We start from the raw sequence: 25,036 nt of genomic DNA, 5'->3' as shown, positions 1-25,036 counted from the left end.
AGTCTGGGTAACTTGTGGGTCTGAGGAACAGAACGATGGGAATGATTTCAATGGCCTAAATAATTATCATCAGCATCAGGCTCTCATGGTAATTAAGTTTCCTCCTTTGCTTTTTGGCTAAAAATAACTAAAATATCTATAAGAAAAAAATCAAAGTAGATGGTACACATTGATACTTTAATTAATTAAGCATCATAATAATCAATAAAAATCAGTATTTGAATATAAGTACAACCTAATTACAATGTTTAAGAATACTGTATCTATTTTGGACACATAGGTGTAACTGCTTTTATTTCTTAATATATGTGCATGATGTCACAATATATATTTGGCTAAACTGAATCTCTAGTTTCATTTTTTATTAAAAAATCAATTTCCATGATCCTGAGCACACTACTTCACTAGTACTTAGGCAATGACTGTAGGAAGTAGATAGAAGACCTAAAATACCCACTTAAGACTTCCTCGACTCTTTTCAAAACAATTTTGTATTCTTTCCAGAGATTCCTCATATGCTCTTATGAAAAAATGTTTATTGGACACCTACTATATACAAATATTGTTATAGGTAGAGTATTAATAAAGTGGACAAAAGAGAAAGATAGTTCCTGCATTCATGAATTCTAGTGGGTGACAGATAATTAGCTAGATGAATTAATGAATGGCAAATTAGACAGCAATAAGTGCCGAGAAATATGATAAACAAACAAATGAACAAGTCAAAGAAGGATTAGGGAAGAATCAGTGAATAAAAAAGAGTAGCTTTTCAACTTGTTGAGCAAAGAAAGCTTCATTTAGATGGTAACCTGGGATTCAAGCCCTGAAGACAGGGAAGAGTAAGTAAACTTTGCAGGTTTCTGGAAGAGGAAGTACAGATGCATTCCACTGGGATACACCTAGCATGTTCCAGGCTAAGAGGAAGGCAATGGGATGTGGGAGGGTGAAAGCGGTGGGGAGCTGAGTAGACAAGAATAGAATAGTAGGCTATATGGCAATGCAGTATTTTGAACAGAGTGGCATACTCTTGGATTTATATATGATCTCTCTGACTACTGTGTTGACTGTGAACTGCAGGAAGATGAGGCCAGAAATAGGGAGACCAGCTGGGACACCTTTACAATGCTACAGGCAAGAGATGAGACTGGTTAGGGTCAAGGTGGTACTACAAAAATGATGATGTTTATCAAATTCTCAATATAGTTTGAAGCTAATAGGAACTGCTGATGAAGCTGATACTGAATATAAGAGAAAGAAATGAGTCAATAATTATTCCAAGTTTTTTGGCCTGAGCAACAAACTAGTTGTCAAATAAAAAAAAAAAAAAGTTCTCACTAACTAACAGGAGTAAGCTTGACTATAGGGAGAAGAGATGTTTAAGACACCTTAAAGTTGAGATGCCAATTGGATATCCAAGTGGAGATGGTGAGTAGGCAACAGAATATGCAATCCTGGAATTCAAATAGAGATTTGAGCAGCAGTTACAAATTTGAATCATTAGATTATAGATGGAATACAATCGAAATTCTAGATAATACAAGATGAAACTATTAGGAAGCAGAAAATACTTGATGCTCCAGGATCATGTTTTTGTAGCATTCCAATGTTTATATATCTGGGAGATGAGAAAGAAATATACAGAAAGAAAATACAGAAGGTAGAAAGAGGGATGAGCATTGTAGTGTCCTGGATTAAGTCCATGCTTGGAATGCCTGCATTCCATTTCAGAGTGGCTGGTTTGAGTCCCAGCTACCACATACTTCAGATTCAGCTTCCTATAAATGAACCTAGGAGGCAGAAGATGATGGCCCAAGTACATGGGTTCCATCTACCCATTCGCGAAACTTCAACGAGTTCCTAGATTCTGCCTGGCCCAGCCCTGGCTGTTGTGGGCATTTGAGGAGTGACCAGTGGTTGGAAGTTATCTCTGTCTCTCTGTTCTCTCTGAACTCTGCCACATATGTGTGTGTGTGTATGTATGTATGTATGTGTAAAGTTTTAAGAAAAAGCTAGAAGGAAATTATCTATGTAATTTAGTCCAATTACCTCTTTGGTATTTTGAACATTTACATGTTCATGATGTTAAGTGAATATACAAACAATTTCAAGTCCCTGAAGAGAAGCACACAAATCTTATTCATTGTGGGCTCCAAAAATCAACAATGTATCAACTATATAGCAAATGCTAAATGTATTTGTCAAAAGAATAAATGAATACAGCATCATGAGGAATCATTTTTGCTCATTAAATGTTTATTTAACATCTTCTAACTAAGAAGTGAGCTAGACACTGAGAAAACTAAAACATATAGAAATCTATCCAACAATATAGACAGACTTTGTAGTACATTGCTTTAATTTCTTGTCAAGGGAACCATCAGACTATTAAATAAAAGTAAATAGGTTTAGAGTAAAATAGTAAAAACAAAGCAAAAAAATTTGTTAATATATGTTTCCCTGCTCCACTACACATAAAATTTCAGTGAAAGTCAGTAGTTTCAGTTTCAGTTTCAGTGAAACTGTCAGTAGTATTTGTGGAAAAAATACCAGTAGGTTTTCACATTTTACTAGCTCAACTTCAAATAATTGAGAGCTTTAATGTCTATGTACTTTGAAACCAAACTGAATTTTTTTCATTCATCTCTCTTAGCAAGCAAGAAAACATTTTATGATCATTGTCTGAGTCATTAATTCATCTTGTGACATCCCTGTGCAATAAAATATGAATTTGCTGATACTGTCCATTTTTAAAGTCTGTTTATGCAAATTCAACTTGAAGATTAAGAAGCCAATTATCCACTTTAAGTAAAGAACATTCCAACATTAAATTATTTTGAGAAGTCCTATTCAATAAGAAATATGCTAGTTTCAGATCTTATATCCTATTTTTTGTTCCTCTAGAAAATATTCAGATTCTTATTGGAATTTTAGTTGGGGAAGAGGTTAACTATATACATCAAGTTTACTATAACTAAACTATAATTTAGATAACTTAAATTGAGATATGTATAAATCTTTGTGTGTATCATACCAATGAATGGTTGTCAGAGACTGAGAACTTATTTTTTTCTGTCTATATTATTAACTACAGATGTTAGGCAATTTGTGCTGTTGCCTAACACACTGCATTGATTAAAACAATGTTGTTTTTAAAAAAAAAAAAAAATTTCAGTGAAAGTCAACGAAAATCATGCTCCAAGATAAAAAACCTACTTTCTATAAAACTTGTCGTAAATACATCTATCACTGCATTAAATTAGCAAAGAAGTAAAATGCACAAGAATATAACTTATAATCTTCTTCAAAATTCTGTGTTGAGGGCCAGTGCTGTGGTGTAGTGTGTAAAGCCGTCACCTGTAGTGCTGGCATCCCATAAGGGTGCTGGTTCAAGACCCGGCTGTTCCACTTCTGATCCAGTTCTCTGCTATGGCCCGGAAAAGCAGTGGAAGATGGCCCAAGTGCTGGAGCCCCTGCAAACATGGGAGACCTGGAAGAAGCTCCTGGTTCCTGGCTTTGGATTGGCACAGCTTTGGATTGGGGAGTGAACCAGTTGATGAAAGACCTCTCTCTCTGACTCGCTCTCTCTCTTCCTCTGCCCCTCTGTAACTCTGCCTTTCAAATAATAAATAATTTGTTTTAAAAAATTCTATGTTGAAAGTTTTTTTTTTCTTTTTTGAGCATTCAACAAAGTTTGTCAAAAAGATTGTCAGGTTATTGATTTGGAATTAGAAATTTACAAAGACCAACCAAAAACATTTATGAAAATCATTTAATATTTCTTTCAAATATTCTTTAATACAAAAGAAACATTCCCATTTAAAAATTCTTGTGCATTGAAATCTTAAAATTATAGTCATACCAACAGTTACCAATGATAGTCAAACACACACATATAAAGGGCTTGCTGGATTGCTAGAGAACTGGGGACTATAGAGGTAGATAGGTGAGCTGGAAAGACAGATGTATAGACAGATACACAGGCATGATGAAAGAGACTTAATATTTAAGTAATTCATACTGAAATTACTTTATTAATCCATATTTATCACAATATTACTGTCAATTAAGAGTATTCATTTAAAATTATTTATTTACCTGAAAGAGAGGAAAAATTATTTGAGAGTAGAGGGTGACAAAGAGTGAAAGAGACAGAAAGAGCTGTGTTCAATTGGTTTATTCCTCAAATGATGTTAACTTCTAGAAGTGGGCCAGGTGAATTTGGGAACCAGGAACTCAATCCAGGTCTCCCATGTGTGGCAGGAACTCAAATACTTGAGCCATTATTGCTGCCTTGTAGTGTCTGCGTGTGGAAGAAGCCAGGGTCAGGTGCCAAGCTGAGCATCGAATCCAGGTTCTCTGATATGGGATGCAAGCACCTTAACCGCTTCAGGAGTAGCCATTCTTAGTGCTTTAAATATTTCAGTTCTGACTTTGAAAATCAAATCAATTAACAAACCTGTAATTTTGCTAGGTTTTATCCAGACTACTGGGAAAGAATAACTCTACTGAGTTACTTACCTTCACAACCTCAGAAAACTGGCACACATCACACAATATGAGTGTATGTTAAGCAAAGTGTATGTATACGTGAAGAATTAATACATGGAGATCCAACAAATATTTTTCAATAATTGCTTATTCTTTTCTCACTTACTTAAAAAGTCTAATAACCCAAGTCATTTATTTAACTGACATTTACTAAGTGGCAAGTATAGTTAAGTGCTGCTTACATCCTTGCTTTTAGTTAGTAAAGAAAAGGTTTTTTTTTTTTTTTTCTCTCATTACTTGCTTATTGGTAAAAAGTCACATACTTTCCTTAGATTTATTGCCATATCTAACTTTGTTTAGGTGTTTTACATAATTCCCATGCACATATATTATAAAGACAGTGAAACAGTACACATTTCTGAGCTTGCAGAATGTTAATAAAATGTCAGTTTTAACTGCTGTCAGTCAAAGCATCAATGAGCTAGTCAAAGCATTGTGAGGGATAAAATATTCTGTTCTCTAATCAGATTACTGTGGTTATTTTAGAAATGGGATATTTTAAACAGAGAAGTCTTCAACAAAAGAATTTTGGTCCAATTAATCATCATATCTGTTACTTCTACCACCTTAACGTACTCTCAAAACTTTCCACTTTGCTTCATTCTCATTGCACTGCTTAGTTCCGAACACTAGCACCTCAAAATAGGATGCCAATATGTTCCCCAACTTGTATTTCATTACATCACTCCCTTTCTCTTTTTCAAAATTCAGGATCAGGTTTTAGTGCAAGGAATAAAATCTGGAAGATGCATTGGGAATTGGCCCCGTTCTGTTTCCCAAGTCTCAGAGCCATATGGTTCTCTCCTTCTACTCTCAAACTTAATGTTTGATCTATGCTGGACTTCAAATTTCTAGAATTTTCTAGTCTCTCCTATGTGCCCCTGTACCTGAGGTTCTACTGAACTTTCCAAGGAGGTGTTAGAATCTGTGACTAAACGAATTCTACTTATCTTACAAATCTCGGTGTAGAGTTTCCTCCTTGTGTTTGTCCCGTGCTTATTAGATACCATTTCCTTCCCATGAGCACACTGTTAGAACTTACCATGGTTTATTGCCTCATGTCCCTGTAATGCTGGAAGCCCCTAGTGGCCAGGGACTATGTCTTATTCATGGTTTCATCTCTAGGATTTAGCAAAGAGTTTCACATATAATTAGCACTCAATCAGCATTCACTGAATGAAGGTTTTATAATAGCAAAATCTATTTGCAGAGAATGTCTAAAGTACCAACCAAAGCTTGGAAGGGGAGGGGAGATTAATTGCAAGCCAGTAGCAGACCCTGCCAAGTTTGGGTGTCTCAAGTAGAAGTGAAAAGTAAGCAGGGATCAGCAGGAGCTGGGCTTCCTGCCTACTAAGTTCAGGCTGAGAGATGAAATGGATGAGTGCATGGAAGAAAATATCATCACATACTGAAGAAGCTGAGTGCTAAACTTAGTCCAACATCTTTTAAATTGTAACTCTTCCAGATTCTCCTGCATAGCAGAATGTCACTGACAGTCCACAGATACTGTCTCCAAAATGACAATTAATATCCAAGACAGCAATTTCAAACTTTCTTAAGGAAACCCATCTGACTCAGGGCCTGAAAGGAATCTACTTAAGAAGGCAGCAATTTAATAAGTATCCACAATTTTAAATTTAATTAAACTTTTTTTTATTATTTTTTTTGACAGGCTGAGTGGACAGTGAGAGAGAGAGACAGAGAGAAAGATCTTCCTTTTCCATTGGTTCACCCTCCAATGGCCACTGTGGCCGGCACGCTGTGGCTGGCACACTGCGCTGATCTGAAGCCAGGAGCCAGGTGCTTATCCTGGTCTCCCATGCAGGTGCAGGGCCCAAGGACTTGGGTCACAGCAGAGAGCTGGACTGGAAGAGGGGCAACTGGGACAGAATCTGGCGCCCCGACCAGGACTAGAACCTGGGGTGCCGGCGCCGCAGGTGGAGGGTTAGCCTATTGAGCCGTGGCGCCAGCCCTAAATTTAATTAACTTTTTAAGAATATTGTCCTTTCAAAATCTGTTTCAACAGGAGAGGTAGTAAGCCTCCTTAATGATCCTGGACATCAAATTTAAAAGCTCTCAGTTGTTTTTTGAGAAGTATTTCAAGTATTTATCAGTCTTAGCTACCAATAATGTATGAGAAACACATAGGCCAGACATTATCTTACATATTGTAACTTCCAATCTTAATTTCTGACCTCTGGCAAATAACTAAAGTCTGTAATTGAATTTTATAAATAATTGTATTTATATATAACTAAACATTGCTTAGGTCTTTAACTGAGACTTAAGAACACACTGTTCTGGTACAGCCTAGAAGGTGCTTAGAAGCTCTCACTCTTAATAGGGTAAAAGCTGAACAAACTAAAAAATTATCAACTCCAAGAGAACCCAATCTTAGGGCAACCTCATCCACACACTCTTCTGTGAGTTTTATCTCTAAGAGTTGGATCTGGTCCTCGAAGTGATTTTCAGAGGAAAAATCCCCTCCTGCTTGCAGCAGGGCAAGAAAAGGAACCATTCTGTTCTCAACAAGATCTGCTCTCAGGTAAAACTACTTTCACAGAGTCTAATTCCTTGGGGCTTAATCACAGCCTAACCAATCTGGAGGAACACTTCTGTGCAGCTTTTGTCTTAGGCACTGGAGGAAATCAGACTTGGGGTAGGGGCTTACTGAAGTACTGAGATCTAATCGGAGGACTGGAGAATGTGTCCTCTCTCCCACACCTTTGTCACTACATTACTGGAGGTCTATTTTAGCACAGTTCCTTTGATCCAGGGTATCATGTCCCCATTTTCAAAATAACAAATATAAATAAACAAATGCATACTAAAAGTAACAAACAGAGTTTTAAGAGAGATATGAAAGCTATAATACTGGGATTATTAGACCAGGAATTAAAAACCAAAAGCTAAAAAAAACAGAACAATGATGATTATGCTAAGAATTTTACTGAAAAATGTAGACACTATAGTGGATCAGATGGGTGACCCAGAGGGGGAATCTTCTAAGAATCAACAAGAAATACTAGAGACCAAAAACACTTAATAGAAAAATGAACAGTATCTGGGATAGGCTCATTAGTAAACTAGCCACAGCTGAGAAAAGAATCTCTGTGCTTGAGGATTTAAGACATTTCAAAAACTGAGAAGCAAAGTTAAAAATGACTGAAAAATCAAAAGCAAACGAACCCAGAACAGAATATCCAACAAATGCAGGGTAACTACCAAAGGTGTAACATAAGGTAATGGGACTAGCAGAAGAAAAAGAGAGAAAGGAACAAAAGCAATGTAAAAAGCAGTAATAACTGGGAATTTGCTGAAATAATTATTATCAGGCACCGAAACTTGGTTCCAGGAAGCTCAGAGAACACAAGTAGTAAAATGCCAAAACATTACTCCCAGGTACATTAAATTCAACCTCCAGAAAAACAAAACAAAATCAAACACTGTTTTAGGATACACTGATAGAACCACTAGCCTTCAATATCATGTCTTCACATTTTGATCTGAGTTTGAAAACTGTTTTTTGCTACTACTGCTTGCTATATGCAATGTTACAGTGATGAACATCAAGTGAAATATTAAACTAGTTAGGTTTTTAAGAATAATAAAATTTGTGGCGAATAATAGGTAACAGGTATTATGAAATGAAACCAGTCTCTCCACGCCTGAAAAGATTTACTAACCGCAGAAGTGTATGCCCAAGTGACCAGGGCACACAACAGCTGCTTTCAAACTGTGAAAACTATTACATCAATCTGTGTGTGCTTTGTTAATATTGCCAACTTGTTGGTATGTAACCAAATACTCAGTAGATAAAAGAATGTCATGAACATAACAAGCAGGTGATTGCTTTTAGTTATTTTAAAGACAGAACTTGTTCACTTACTCTTTCATCTGCAGCACCTGGCAGAGTAGGTGAATACAAAATCCATATTTGATCAATGCAAGAATATTTCCAAGGTCCTAACAGACCTACCTCAACTTCAGTTCCTGCTGTTTCCTAACATCCCTGACTGACTGAATGTTGGCTTCGCCTCCCAAATTCCTGTGTAACTCAAAGACTTTACCATGTTTGGCCTATTCCATAGATTTTTGGAACTCATCTAATTCATGTTCTGAAACATATTGTCTGAAAAATAAATGGAGTCTGACTTACTCTTTTTAAAAAAAATTTTTTTTTATTTGTTTATTTGAGAGGTAGAGGTACAGTGAGGAGACACACAGAGAAAGGTCTTCCATCCACTGGTTTACTCCCCAAATGGCTGCTACTGCTGGAGCTGGGCCAATCTGAAGCCAGTAGCCAGGAGCTTCTTCTGGGTCTCCCACAGGGAGATGCTTGGGAGATGCTTGGCCATCTTCTACTGCTTTCCCAGGCCATAGCAGAGAGCTAGATTGGAAGAAGAGCAGCTGGGACTAGAACCAGCATGCATATAGGATGCCAGCGCTGCAGGTGGAGGATTAACCTACTGCAACATAGCACTGGCCCCTGATTTACTCTTTATTTGTGAGAGGGATGTAGTTTTTAAAAGTAAATATTATAATTTCAATTAAAATATTTTTCCTAGAAATAACTACAAAATATTCAACACAGCCATCATTTTCTGGCTGATATAAATATGGTAAGATGGGAAAAGGGAAGGCAGCACATCAGATTCTCTTAGGGCACTGTTTTTTGAATTTATCAAAATGGGGAATTCATTCAAAAAAGTCAAGAAACACTGTTTTTTTACCTTAAATCATTTAATAAGTAGCCTTTATGTATTTGATGAATAGAATTTCTTATCCAGGGACACAACACACAAACACTTTAAATCTGAGAAATGAAAAGAAGTACTTCATGTATCAAAATGTCTTTTTTTCTTTTGTAATTTGATATAAAAATAGAATTTTTCTCTAATCACTTAAAATCTTAATATATCTTCCAATATTTAAAAATGACATCAGAAGTTCCCTTAGTTCTACCAGAAATGTCAAATTGAGAAAACAGTGGTTTGGCCTCACGCAACAAAGGATCTGAACAATGTATAACACATTTTTCATCTAGTCTCACAGACACATTTTTGTATGAGAAAGATGGAGCTTGAAAAGATGAAAATGCCTAATGTGTAGCTTTGTATAGCTTTGAGACTAAATATTAGGTATTGTCATTGTTAGAGTACTCTCATAAAACTTATTATAATCTACCTATTTTAGTTTCCAAAGAGATTACCAAAAAATCAGCCCAGTGACATTATATACATATACTAGCAGCTTAGAGAATGCTGATATTTCTGTAGTTTATATGAATTCACCCAACATACAAATAATACAGATCTTCTCTCATATACAATTCCCAAAATATGTGTCACTAATGAAACCCAACAAAATACATCATCCCAAATGTCACTGTCTTAAGAATTGTTTTTAAGTTGAAGGCAACTGAGAAAAAGCAAACACAAGGAAAGCGCTGTACTTTCCCCCTGTTTCCCTAAAAGCAAGCCATGAATTGTAAAATTGCCAACCCTTATCCCTACCCCCTCCCCTCCCTGGGAAGGAACACAATTAATGCTGGAGACAACTCTAGACCCTCATTAGCCCATGGCCTACACCTGAGAAATCTACATTATACCCTTCACTAAAAGCAGCCCTTATCTGTCATTAGTTTGCCTCACATAGTTACCTTTCCATAACCTGCTAGAAACTCAACATGCTTTCCTTTTGTTATTTTAAGTTTCTACAGACTTTCCGTTCTTTTGTTTAGATGGTATATAAGCATCTTTTGAGTTGCTCATCTCAGCATGCTCCTTTTGTTAGGCATGATGTCCATATTAGTAAACTTGTTTGTTTTTTCTTCTTAATCTGTGTCTGTCATCTAATTTATTGGGGCCCAGTGCGAGATCCTAATATGGACAGAGGGAAAACAGTTTTCCAGCTGCAACACAGATATTCAGGTGTTGCATTGTCTTTGTCAAGGCCTCATTTCTCAGCAAACCTAGAAATGGACTGGATCTGCCTTCGAGGCCCAAGTCTCTGCCTAGTGGCCTCTTTCCTTTGGGAACTACACTCCAGCTCCATTTCCTCATTTTTTTTTTTTTTTTTGGCTTAGATTTCAGAAAAATCCACATCTTCACAAATTTAGCCTCTTTTACCTCCCAGGGCTGCTGAGGTGTGCCTAAAAACCCTGCGAGGCATAAAGCTTTGAGGGATAATTTCAAAAAAAGTAGGGCAGTTCATTACTTGCAGTGAAGATGCATTTGCTTTCAGGAAGGTCTTTCCTACTGGTTCCTGAGCTTATTTGCAAAAGTGCCTACTAATGCTTTGTAATTGAAATGGTATTTAGATAACTAAATAAAAAATATATAAACAAAGTAGCAAGAAGAAATATTCTTCCATAGAACTTTATGACCTCCTTTGTTTTGCTTTTAAGAGAGTGAAAAGTATTTCATTAGAAGAGGACTCAATGCACCTATAAAAATAGAACTTCCTATTAGATCCTGAATAGCTGACATTCCAAAGGAAGTATGCACAAGTACCACTCGCCAAAACCACCATCAAAAGGAGGAACACAAGAATTCCTTTAGGAATTCAAGTAGTTACTTTATCTTGGCATTCATTGGCAAAGTGGCTTCCAATTTTCCTTTGAGTATTTCATTGATATATTTTAAGAACATACTTTCTTAAGCATATTTAAAATGTACATTTTCAAAAGCTACTTATTTTTATTCACTGAAAATACAAACTTCTATCCATTGTTTCTAATTGTCTGTAAAGCCAGGTGCTTTACTGAATTGTGTTTAACCAGTTTATTGATCTCACTTCCTGGCAAAATATTTTGAAAAGAACTTCTGATAGCTCTTCTTGTAAGCAATAAAGGATAATTATGGTCTGGGCTCTTCATTCTAGAAGGGGAGGTTCAGCTGTGTGACATTGCCTGTTTCAGATTACTACATATCACATGTAAACTTTCTCAGGAATACTGAGTGTTTCCTTTGGGTTCAGAGACATTAATTACCCAAATACCATGCTACAGACATGATCCACTGTAGTTGAAAATTTTACTTTGTGTTCATGTGAACTGTCTTCTCTATATGTTCCTCATCAATTATTGTAGTGAATGCTTGAAAAATGGTGCATAAAAATAAAGTGAAGTATGTGATTCCTATTATTCTCTTAATTTAGTAAAGAATACAGAAAGCCTTTCCCAGGAGTCCCTCAGAAGGTATGTGCAGATGAATCGTTATTTTTAATTACTTTTTAATGTCATCATAGTTCTAAAAGGAGAGAAGACAGGTGAGGCTCAAAAAGGAACAATGCCTAAAAATTTCCCAAGTTTGGCAGACACAAAGAATACATTCAGGAGCCTAAATAAAATTCAAATAAGATACTCTTTAAGAAATACAATCTGGGGCCTGCGCTGTGGTGCAGTGGGTTAAAGCCCTGGCCTGCAGTGCTGTCATCCATATGGGCATCGGTTTGAGTTTCGGCTGCTCCACTTCTGATCCAGTTTTCTGCTATGGACTGGGAAAGCAGTGGAGGATGGTCTAAGTGCTTGGGCCCCTATATGCACATGAGAGACCCAGAAGTAACTCCCAGCTTCTGGCTTCTGGATTCAGAACTGTCCAGCTCTGGCCACTGCATGAGACCAAGCACTTGCATATGGGATTCTGGTGTCTAAAGTGGCATCTTAACCAGTAGGCCAAAAGTTTGTCCCAGGACATGGTTTCCTGAATGATATTATTCAAAGGCTGAATTAACCAAACCTAGTATTAGTCTACATTTATACTCACATTATCTTAAATAATTTTTTCTTTCCTATCTTCCAAAACTGTTAGTAAACATGACATTAAAATGTTATTTCCTTAAAGATTTACTAATTTTATTTCAAAGAAAGATGGACAGAGAATGAGGAAGAGAGAGAGAAAGAGAGAGAGAGAGAGAATCTTCTGGTTGCTGACTCATTTGCAATAGTCCATCCTAGTCCAAATTGAAGCCAGGAGCCAAGGATATCACATAGGTGGAAGGAAATCATGTACCTGGATTACCATCTGCTATCTCCCAAGTGCATTAACAGGAAGCTGGACTGAAAGTGTGGGGTAGCTGAGACTCTAACCAGGTCCTCTGATTTGGGATGTGGGATGTGTCTCAATCCTCTATGCCACATGTTATAGAGTAGTCCATTAAACGAATGTGCTGCAGATATCCAACAACTTTTTTCTGTTATTGAATCTTAAGTTTGTCTTTGTCCTTCCACTATAAAATATTATATAATCAACTACTTTTAGCATAAGGCTTTATCCTAATTTATGATATATTTTCCATGGGCTTTGTTCCTAGAACTGAAATTTCTATGTCAAAAGTTTTGGGTATTTTTGAATCTTCTGGTAAGTAGCACCAAATTGATTTCCAGAAAACGTGTTCTTATTAAACTCCTACCAGCCATATGTGTGACCAGTTTACTATGTCCCTGCTAAGAGTCATTATGTTCCTGTCATTCTTTGACAAAATTTGAGCTTAAGAGTTCTGATAAGCCTCAATTTTGGTAATGCCAATTTCTTTCTTGAGTCTTTTTACACAATACAATAAATTATACATACTTCTAAAAATTAAGTGGAAAATGTAACAAGTCCATCATCTGTTGTTGCCCAGAGTGAAACTGTGAACCACATATGATATCACAATAGATATTGCAGAAGGACGTAGACTCATAACAGTTTCTATTATGAACCTTAATTCAACCTTTAAGTAAAACACTGCCAAGTAGTCACTTGTTTTCAAAAAATTAAAGTTGAATGCTACTTGAAGAACACTTTAAAATATTATGGTGGTTATTAATTTAAAACAAGTTATACTGAATTACTTAACACTTAAGATAACAAAATTATAGTTAACTCAGAATGGTCTTCAAATAGTTACAAAAATAAATGAACACATATGTGTACTTACAAATCAAACACCAAGTAGTGGAAGCCCTCTTCTGATATGCTGTCATGAAGTCTCACTAAAAAACAAAAACAAAATCAAGAAAAAGAGGAAATTTATATTATACAATCAACTTCGTTATTTTGGTCTCTGATAAGTTAATGCCCTATACAATATGGTTTGGGTTCAGAGACCCAAGTTTAGGTTTTGGTTCTGATAATTATTAACTATGTGATCTTAAGAAAATTGGTTGAATTATAACGATGTTAGTATCAGTACTTCATAAAATGATTGAAATAAAATGATATAGTAAGATAGACAAACCACATATTGTAAGTACTAAATAAATGTTAATGATTATATATACACACATACATATATATATATATACACACACATACATACATACATACATATATGTCTCTATACAAACATTTCCAGTGTCAACAGGTTCTACAATTCTTCTACTTCCTTGTCATTCCCTTTACTATCACCCTAGTCTAAATATTTACTAGACCAAGAGTCTAGTAAAACTGCTTTCTGTCTCTGCTCAACCCTTTTGCGTGAGGATTTCTAGATAGAACTCCCTGGCCAACAGAATTATCAAAACACAATTATGATGTTATTTCTTTATTCAAGTCACAAAAATCCATTTACCAAGTCACTAGCAAAAAAATGTACATTAGAATTTTTAATAAAATAATCCATTAGTTCCTTAAATTAATACTATTTTAAACTGGCCCAAGAGCTAAACTTTTATCGATAACTCCAGTTGAAACAAATGTTTCTTCTGAATTTGTCTACCTTACGATAAGGCACACATTGAAAATTTACATGCTATTTTGTTTGGTATTTGTTCTTACATAAAGCCTCCTACATCCCCTCATTCATGCCCCTGGAGGGTAAATTTATTCACCCAAATCACTTGGTGGCTTGACTTTCATGGAGAGTGACGGAAGCAGGGAAATCTATAAACCTGTGGGACACAATTGCTTTCACAAAGATATTACTAAAGGATAGTGATTTCTATTTGTGATATCTCCTTAGTAAAATCCCTATGCAGTGATGATAACCACATGGAAAATGTGTATTCCAAAGAACAGTTAGGTTATCACACAAAACAAAGTCATCAAGAGTGGCACTCTGTAGAACCCTCGAAATTCCTCAACAAGTACATTTAGTACAATCTCTGTCTTTTTGATACAATTCCTTCATCCTTTTGATCTCATCCCTGGCCCATTATTAAAATCTTTTCTCAATTTCTCTCTAGAAATTTCTCCAAGGTAGAGAAAGAGAAAATTCTGCTTTACTCCTAGTTTTAGATTAGCATTTGTAAAATGTGGAATTCCTATTGTTATAAACATGATGAAGAAACCTGTATTAGAGGAAACTGGGAATGCAGCCAACATAGCTCAGTCTCAAATCCTCTACTTTAGTTAGTTCTTGAGTGCACAAAATGTAAACACGATTTAGTTTCTACCTTCTTATCTGCATTTGTTTGTCATGATATTACCATTGAATTCATGAATGCAGCACATTTTATTTTTCTTAACTAAATCTAGCATCTTACCTTTTTTTTTTTTTAAGATTTACTTATTTATTTAAAAGACAGAGATACAGAGAGGCAGAGGCAGAGAGAGAGAAGTCTTCCATTTGCTGGTTCACTCCCCAGATGGCTGAAGTGGTTGGAATTGAGCCAATCTGAAGCCAGGAACCAGGATCTTCTTCAGGGTCTCCCATGCTGGTTCAGGGGCCCAAGGATCTTCTACTGCTTTCCCAGACCATAGCAGAGAGCTGGATGGGAAGTGGAGTAGCCAGGACTCGAACTGGTGCCCATATGGGATGCCAGTACTGCATGTGGTGGCTTTACCCACCATGCCACAGTGCTGGCTTCAAACTTTCTTTGATATATAGAATTTTCATTTCAATAACACTACCAAATAGGAACCATATGTCTCTGCATCTCAAAACAGGTGTATATGGTGGATAGTCATTCAAAAAATCATTTTTGAAGATGTGGTATATGAAGCATTTAGACAGAAACTTCAATCAAAGCTCAGTTAACATGGAGCTGTATTTGGCCCAAAGGGTTAAGCTGCGGCCTGCAATGCCAGCATCCCATATGAGTGCTGTTTTTAGTCGTGGTTGCTCCTCTTCTGATAAGCTTCTTGTCAATGTGACTGGGAAGAGAACAGAAAATGACCCAAGTTCTAGGGCCCCTGTCACCCACTCAGGAGACTAGAGTGAGGTTCCAGGGTCCTGGCTTTGGCCTCACCTAGCCCCAGCCTTTGTGATCATTTGAGGAGGGAAACAGTGGATGGAAGATTTCTTTCTCTCTCTCACTCTCTCTCTAACCCTGCCTTTCAAATAAATAAATAAATCTTTATATAGAAATCTCAGCATATAAATGTATAAAATGATTGCCATTTAAGCAATTCTCCTGTAATTTTAATTGTGTGAACTAAGCCCTTTAGTTTGCTTTTATCAAAGATGCCTGCTCGCTTTATTTAAATTTATGCTGCTAAAGAAACACTCATATGGACTTACTTCTAAATGTACAGTTTAAAAACTTGCCATGGGATCCCAAATCCTCTTAAGCTGGGTGGTAAACATACCATCTTAAGTATTAAAGTGATCATAAGGATAACACTTAAGTGTCTGATAATAATAATAATAATATAGAATTAAAAAGTAGTGAATGTTCCAACATGGGAAGCAGTCCCACAGCAAACTCATAGAAAGCCAATCGTTTTAAGTAGCATTCTGACCTCAGAATCAGGCATTCTGGTCTGGCTGAAAAGCCCACTAGAGCATTTCCTGCATGGAAAGCCAAAATAGTATGGCAAAAAATGTCCTATGGGTGAGACCCTAGTGGAAAAAAAGAGTCATCAAAGAAGGAGATACTTTTCTCTGAAGGGAGGAAAGAACTTCCACTTTGTTTATGGCCTTGTCTAAATACTGATGGAGTTGGTGGATTCAAAAAGCTTCCATAGCCTAGGCAGCTCATGTCAAGAGCCTTGGGTGATCACTTATATCATATATAAGAGTGTTAATTGTTAAATTAAAAACAGGAGTCACTGAGCACTAACTTCCCATGCAGGCAGGACTTGTGTCCTCTAAGAGTTGTATTATGTCTAATTGCTCCCAAAAGATGCATCATTGTTCGGTGCTTCCTTAAGGTTAATTAACTTTTGGGGATGGCACTGTGGCACAGCAGATTGAAACCCCAGCCTGCAGTGCCAGCATCCCATACTGGTGCCGGTTCGGGTCCTGGTTGCTCCATTTCTGATCCAGCTCTCTGCTTATGGCCTGGGCAAGCAGTGGAAGATGGCCCAAGTCCTTGGGCCCCTGCATACACGTGGGAGACCCAGAGGAAGCTCCTGGCTCCTGGCTTTGGATCAGCACAGCTCTAGCCATTGCGGTCATTTGAGAACTGAACCAATGGAAGAGAAGATCTCTCTCTCTCTTTCTCTGGCTCTAACTCTCTCTGTAACTTAGTCTTTCAAATAAATAAAATAATTATTGAAAAAAATAAAGTTAATTAAGTTTCTAAAAAAAAGTGAAATTCACTTCAAGATACAATGATTTTAAATAGCCCTTGTCTTGGCTGTTGAACAGTGTTTGTGTGTGTGTGTGTGTGTAAATTATTGAACTCTTCACTTAATATAGAGTTGGTCTTGTATATATAAAGTTAACTGAAAATGTATCTTAGTGGAAAATGGGACTGGAAATGGAAGAGGGAAGAGGAGGAGGTGTGGGAGGACAGGTATGGTGAGAAGAGTCACTATATTTCTAAAGTTGTACTTATGAAATGCATGAAGTTTTTATTCCCTAAATAAAAGGTTTCTTTGATAAAAAACAATCAAATGAAAAGATGTCAATTTCATTCATATACAGTAAGTTGTAAGAGATAAAAAATATAGTGGTATATCATTCTTTTTTTTTTTTTTTTTTTTTTTTTGACAGGCAGTGTGGATAGTGAGAGAGAGAGACAGAGAGAAAGGTCTTCCTTTTTGCCCGTTGGTTCACCCTCCAATGGCCGCTGCGGCCGGCACATCTCACTGATCCGAAGCCAGGAGCCAGGTGCTTCTCCTGGTCTCCCATGCGGGTGCAGGGCCCAAGCACTTGGCCACCATCCTCCACTGCCTTCCCGGGCCATAGCAGAGAGCTGGCCTGGAAGAGGGGCAACCGGGATAGAATCCGGCGCCCCAACTGGGACTAGAACCTGGTGTGCCGGCGCAGCAAGGCGGAGGATTAGCCTGTTAAGCCACAGTGCCGGCCTATCATTCTTAATAACTTGAAAAGGCTTAAAACAAAGAGTGACAAAACACTGTATTTGTAGCAAAAAAGAAAAAAGAAAAAAAGAAAAAAAAGAAAAACAAAAACAAAGCTTAAGTCTTCTTTCTTTCATCAGTACTTTGTAATTTAGCAAAAGCATGTCCAAGAATATTCATTGCAGCTCTTTCTTACAGAAGCCAAACGCTGGAAACAAACCAAATGTCTTCCAATGGAGGAATGGCTAAGCAATCTGGAGTATATCCATCCCATGTCCGTGACCATTTTCTGTTGCTTTCACAAAATACCTGAGGCTGAGTAATGTATAAGAAAAGAGATTTATTTGGCTCACAGATTTAGAGGCTCAAGAGCATGGCACTGGCTTTTGCTCTGCTCCGGCAATGGCACCTTGGCTGTTGGCATCACAACAGCAGAAGTGTGTGTGAAAGCAAGGGGTTATGTGGAAAGAACAGAAGCCAAGAGACTGCAGAGGGGCCAGTCCTTTTACTTTATAACCATCTTCTCATGAGAACTAACCAAGGTCCCACATAACTGCATTAATTCCTTCCAATGACCTCCCACTAAGCTCCTCCTCAAAGGTCCTACCACCTCTTAACCTTGCCACACCTGAGGATCAAGACTCCAACACAGGAACGCTTTGGGAACATATCACATCCCAACTGTAACACTATGGGGCAAAACTCAGCAATGAAAAGGAATGAACTATTGACAGTTTGGATTGACTTCAAAGGAACTATGTTGAGTGGAAAAAAAGTCCATCTCAGAATTTATGGTTCCATGTATACAAAATTTCCAAAATAACAAAATCAGAGATGAAAAACAGGTTAGTGATTTCCACAGGGTAGTGATTAACAGAGGAGAAGCTGGATCTAGATATAAAGAGGTACCATGACAAAGACTTGTGGTAATGATACAATTCTGAATCTTGATTGTGGTTGTAGTTACATGAATGTATGCATGTGATAAAATTGTACAGAACTTTACCACACACTAGTAAGTGTCTGTACAACTACTGAAAGCTGAATAAAGTTCCAAGGATTGTATATTAAAAAAACAGGTTTGTTTTGTGATGTACCTTCTGCTTGTGATCACTCAGCATAGTCAAAAAAGCCAGGTTACAGGAGACAACTCATTGGCTGTCTTGAATAACACAATCTCAAAGACACCTCATTGAATTCAGTCTGTTTAAATGAGTTCAAATAATGGTATGCTTACTTAAAGAAATTATATAATTATTCAGGAAAAAAGATGAGTTTCCATGCTATCAAAGTTAAAATGAAAAGTAAGATTTACATCATGTACGGGTGGAAAACACCACTGATTTCTACCAGTCTCAAAATAAAAAGCTTGAAGGAGAGGTGGAACATTTGGGGGAGCAGCACCAGAGTTGTAGAGCTGAACAGAGGTATTTCAGGTCCAACTGGACAAGCAGAATAAGTTCCAGTTATACAGAGAACGAAACTTTCTCAGTACAATTACCACTATTTTAGTAGTGCTTATATTGATCATCATTTGAAAATGTTTTCTATAGATGTTACTATTTATTATTTATTTATTTTCATTTTACTTGAAAGGTAGGGACACAGAGATATTGCATCCATGGTTCATGTCTTAAATGCCCTTTAAAAGCCAGGGCTAGGCCAGGCTGAAGTCTGGAGCCTTCAGTTCTATCTGGGTCTCCCATCTGAGTGTTACAGACCCAAGCATTTATCATAATCTGCTGCTTCCCAAACTGCACATTAGTACGAAGCTGGATAGGAAGTGGAATAGCAGGGACTTAAACAAGACACTCTGATATGGAATATGGTTGTCCCAAGTGGTGATTTAAGTGCTACACCAAACACACACCCCTGAATTATTTTTTGACCAAGAATTGCTCTGATGCAAATCCAATGATCAAACATATTATACAAAAGCATTTAGCCTGCAAGCATGTGATAATGGCTCAAGACAAATAAGTTATTTAGATTCACTCATTTTTTTCAGTACACAATTCCAAAATAGTCTGTAATATGACCATGTGAGATTAACCATCCATTTGACCATGTAAAACTAATCCTGAATAAATGATGTTACTAATATGGCATAAAAAATCAGCATTATCTCTACTTTGCATTACTATGTATATGTCTCCTCCCTTCATTTATTCCTTCCTTCTTTATGTCCTTACCTATTTTCTTCCACTCTCCTTGTAGACTAAGGAAAGGAAAAACAGAACTATATGAAATTATCACAATTGTCACTTGTTAACAAAACAATGCAATATAATCTTCTAGAGATATTCCACATATTTATTTTGTGGATAGGTTTGTTCCTTTTAAAATTTTAATTCTTCAACTGGTATTCTCAAGGTTTATGACATATCTATATAGTCTAGAAGAAAATATTTTACAGTCAGACAAATCATCTATTTCTTTTTGAGCCTTTTCTATCAGTAAAAAGTAACCTTCACTTTTGACCCTTTTTACTAGTTTTTAACAACTTCTTAAGGATTGAAAATTGTGTTTACTTTTACAAAATGCTACATTCATTACTCCCTATAAATAACTATCACTTCACTTTCACACAGAAGGAATTACAGGACATTCTGTTCATCACAGCTGTTAGTCCAATACTGCATGGCCAGCCTTGAAAGCACCGTGGCTGTTGTATGTTGAAGTATTTGTACCACGTTCTTGCTACAACTGCTTTGTTATTGCCACAAGCTGCACATACGGGTGCACACAATTAGCTTAATTACACATCCCATGTGTTTTTAGAGAGGAATTTTAAATATGATAATGAGAAACACATTTGAGAAAACAGGTTATAATACATCTTGGCGGCCTTTCTTTTCTGAAGTTTGTTCAAAGGTAACATAAAAATCTATGAATAAGTGAATTTTCATAAAGTAAAAATAATATAACAGTTCTTATCTGGAATAAAAATTTCAATTCTATGGGCAGATGAGTGGACCAGTGGATAAAATAGCTATGCCATACTGGAGTGAATGGGTTCAATACCTGCTTCAGGCTCCTAGTTTTAGATTCATGACAATGCAGACCCTGCAAGGCAGTGGTCATGGCATGTGTAGTTGGCCCCTGACACTCAAGTGGAGACCTGGATTGTGTTCCTAGCTCTTGGCTCTGGCCTTTGGCCCAGCCCTGGTTTTAAAAGCACTAGACAGTGAACAAGTTGAAAGAAGTTCTGTCTGCAGCCTCTCTCTAAAAATAAAAATAAAAATAAAAATAAAAATTTAAGTTCTAGAACGTAACATATGGGACTTCTAAGTGAAAAAAGTGCTTCTGTGGCTAAAATATTTCCAAAGTTCAGTTGACCTGTGGCTTAATTCTTTTCCTCTCTCTCCTGTATGTAATGTCAATTTTGTTTTCTCTTTCTGTTCCATTTGCTTGCATGATTCTGCTGCAGTTTCTAGCTACATGCTAACTCCAAAAACAGGCAGCCAAACACAACCATGGTCCTTGTATGAGCTGAGAAAATAAATCTTATTTAAATATGATGTTTCTTTTTTAAGACTTAATTTTATGCAATTAGCTGAAAGATATAAAATTATAATTATACTGTCTACTATGTCAGGCACCATATAAATAATTTTTGTGAAACTTATTTTACTTATACACGAGCACCATGAATTTACTTTATTATTACCATTTACACATGAACATGTACAGGCTTAGAATCATTAAGGAGAGCCCAGCGCTGTAGTGCAATGGGTTAAAGCCCTGGCCTGAAGCGCCAGCATCCCATATGGGCGCTGGTTCAAGACCTGGCTGTTCCACTTGCGATCCAGCTCTCTGCTATGGCCTGGGAAAGCAGTACAAGATTGCCCAAGTCCTTGGGCCCCTGCACCTACGTGGGAGACCTGGAAGAAGATCCTGGCTCCTTGCTTCAGATCGATGCAGCTCCGGCTGTTATGGCCAACTGGAGAGTGAACCATTGTATGGAAGACCTCTCTCTCTCTCTCTCTCTCTCTCTCTCTCTCTCCCTCCCTCTCTCTCTCTCTCTCTCTCTCCCTCTCTCTCTCTCTCTTTCTGTCTCTTTCCCTCTCTCTTTTCCTCTCCTCTCTCTGTGTAACTCTTTCAAATAAATAAATAAGTAAATCTTTAAAAAAAGAAAAGAATCATTAAGGAAACTTACAGGTTAACCGCCAGTGATTTGGCCAAGCTAGGACCAAAATTCAGAGGTGGAAAGTTCCAAAAACCTTGTCCTTACCCAGAGTACTATATGGGCTCCCTAAAATACTGTATCCTGAATACCTTGTAATGTATAAATGGCTTTTTCAGAGAAAAATAATTTTGAAAAAGAGAGAGGATAAAGGTGGTGAAAGAAAGAAAAGCAATGCCAAGTAAACACCAATTCTAAAAAAAGAGAAACACATTTTGAATGTCAGTTTAAAGTGTGATTAAAAAACTTGGAAAACACAGTAACAGCTAAAGAATGTCTAAGATAAAGAGCAAATATCAGATACTTGTCTCTTTTCAGTTCCTAAACTCCTAAAAGATTGTTAGTTCTCACTTCAAATCAGGAATATGAGAATTTCCAGTGACTCACCTGTCTTAGCCATTTGATATACCCCATTTAATACACCCCAAACTCTAATAATCTAAGGAATTTTAAAGTGTATATAACATATAAAAATTATACATTTAAATTAAATTATCTTCATTTTTAACATTTAACATTTCTATGTCATGCATGTCACATCATGGGAAAAGAAGTGTGTGTGTGTGCTTGGAAGACAATTGGTGAGTCACGGAGAACAGGGAAAAATGTACTAATCATGAAATTCTTAACAAAAGCTATGTCAAAGTTGCTTATTAAGTGCACTCGATCAATTTTGATAACACACATTTGGAACATTTCTGTCAAAAGGAAGTGAGCGTATTCTTTTATAGAGATTTATTATTTTTCAAAAAAGGCTGATAAGATACAATCACTTGTTTCCACTTCAATACTACTTCCTTAACCCTCCATTTCCTAATAGTACTCCATCCAACTACATACAATCAAAGGCTATTAATTATAATTTTGTGAAATTATTTATAGGACAAATTATTTATTTCAAACTATATATATTCTTATTATTCTTATTCTTCCATACAGTCCGCCTTCACTACCTCTTGTTCTCCACTTAAACTTCTTGGGGGGGGGGGGGGCGACACTGTGGCGCAGTGGGTTAACGTCCTGGCCTGAAGCACTGGCATCTCACATGGGCGGAGGTTTGAGACCTAGCTACTCTACTTCTGATCCAGCTCTCTGCTATGGCCTGGGAAAGCAGTACAAGATGGCCCAGGTCCTTGGGCCCCTGCGCGCACGTGGAAGACCCAGAAGAAGCTCCTGGCTCCTGGCTTTGGATCAGCGCAGCTCTGGCCATTGTGGCCAATTGGGGAGTGAACCATTGGATGGAAGACCTCTCTCTCTCACTCTCTCTGCCTGTTCTCTCTCTCTGTAACTCTTTCAAATAAATAAATAAATCTTTAAAAACATTTCTTATAGGAATGTGGTAGTCACATCGGTGAACTCTGTCTACCAAGATTCATGTTCTTGTGTAGTGCCTTCCCATGCTGTCTTGGGGCTTGAATGTGTGATTTGCTTAGAATGAATGCACTAGTGAAATAAGCAGAAACTTAAAATGCAGACATTAGAAATGTCCCTTGGAATTCATCTGAACTGAAAGAAATGTTCAGATTAGAACTGAAAGATGAGGGGCTTCACACAGAGAAACTATGGGGGATGAGAGACCACCCTGACATTCTATCACCAGCAGAACTCATAGCTGCATTGTGTGAGTGACCTTAGTTATATCATGTGCACTGAGCAACTACCCTAATGAACCCAGTAAAGTCAGAATCAGCATAATAAACTGATGGTGTTTCAAATCACTGAGCCTGAGATGGAGATTGTTAGGCAACAATGGATAAATAAGAAATAATCTGGATTGTGTGACTGAACACTGTTCCCAAATAATTTTTTCAATAACATAAGCAATTCTTAGCACAAAAAGAACAAATTTTGGCCTCAAAAATATAAAAGAATGAGTATAAATCACTAAAATTGAGCATGGTAGGGCAATCCTCCCAATGTTATCATAATACTAACACTAACTCATACAGAACAGATTGTATTGCACCCTCATAATCACTGTTTGTCAGCTTTGATCAATAGCAATGATTATAAATGAGGCAGTTTTTGCATTTTTAAATTTGCGGTGTTTCAGGCATTGAGGTAGTTGGATTTGGTTCACATACTGGGTTGTAAAAATGGCAGCTTGTAACTCAGATCCTTTCTATAATCCCATCAGTAGTTAATTATAATTCACAGCCAAGACAGGCCATGTAACATGGGACACCAACACTGAGTTCATTTTAAATTAAAAAAAAAAAATATGTATTTGTGTGGGTGGTATATACACACTCACATTAAAACATTTTAACATTCAAATGATTCCACTAAAGAGAAAACCCTCAGCTGAATCATTACTTGGCTCTTTTTGACAAAGCTAATCTTTTCTAAAGAGAAAAGTTTTCAAATAGGAAACACAGAGGTAATGAAAACCAGATTCCAAATCAACATTTCTGTAATACTAAAGGCAAACCTGCATGTATGGTTTATGTTTTTATCTCCATCTCCTATAACATAAGCAATACAGCTAATAAAATGACATTATTTGTTTATATTTCCAATACAAAATACATTAACTTGTGCATTTAAAAAATATAGGTAGTCTTATTCTTTGAAGTTTAGATCCATGTATATCCTCCATGCTATTTTGGGTTGAGTAGATATACAGAGATATGTAGATGTATATTGTTGTTTTTGTTAAAGTCAATATTCCTATATCATGACTACTTAACATAAAACTTTAAAAATTTTGGCATGAGAATGAGAATGTAGAAGTTTGACTTAGCTGGCTAGAGCAACAAACTAGACAGGCATAGAAGCCACAGACTGGGGGCTGGTGCTGTAGCACCCTAGATTAAGCCTCTTCTTGTGGTGTCAGCATCCCATATGGGTGCCTGTTCGAGTCTAAGCTGTGCCACTTCTGATCCAGCGCCCTGCTAATGGTCTGGGAAAGCAGTAGAAGATGACCCAAGCGCTTGGGTCTCTGCACCCACATGGGAGACCTAGAAGAAGCTCCCGGCTTTGGATCAGCCCAGCTCCAGCTGTTGCAGACATTTGGGGAGTGAACCAGAGGATGGAAAATGTCCCCCTTTGCCTGTCTCTCTATTTGTAACTTTGTTGTTCAAATAAACAAATAAATCTTTTTTAAAAAGCCACAGATTGAATTTTA

General features: G+C 37.0%; 1 protein-coding gene across 3 annotated transcripts in view; it reads right to left on the bottom strand.

Moving 5' to 3' along the window:
* CAMK2D (calcium/calmodulin dependent protein kinase II delta) overlaps positions 1-25,036 on the bottom strand; it is a 343,804-nt gene that overhangs the window by 165,504 nt on the left and 153,264 nt on the right. For all 3 annotated transcript variants that reach the window (XM_062199706.1, XM_062199705.1, XM_062199707.1), the window contains exon 4: positions 13,474-13,528. In XM_062199706.1, coding sequence (XP_062055690.1) covers positions 13,474-13,528 — 55 coding nt within the window. The remainder of the gene's footprint in view (positions 1-13,473; positions 13,529-25,036) is intronic.

The sequence above is a fragment of the Lepus europaeus genome, chromosome 8, assembly GCF_033115175.1.
Source record: "Lepus europaeus isolate LE1 chromosome 8, mLepTim1.pri, whole genome shotgun sequence".
In the NCBI taxonomy this organism is placed as follows: domain Eukaryota; kingdom Metazoa; phylum Chordata; class Mammalia; order Lagomorpha; family Leporidae; genus Lepus; species Lepus europaeus.
Note: the sequence above shows the minus strand (reverse complement) of the source record. Positions and strands in the feature narration are given on the sequence as shown.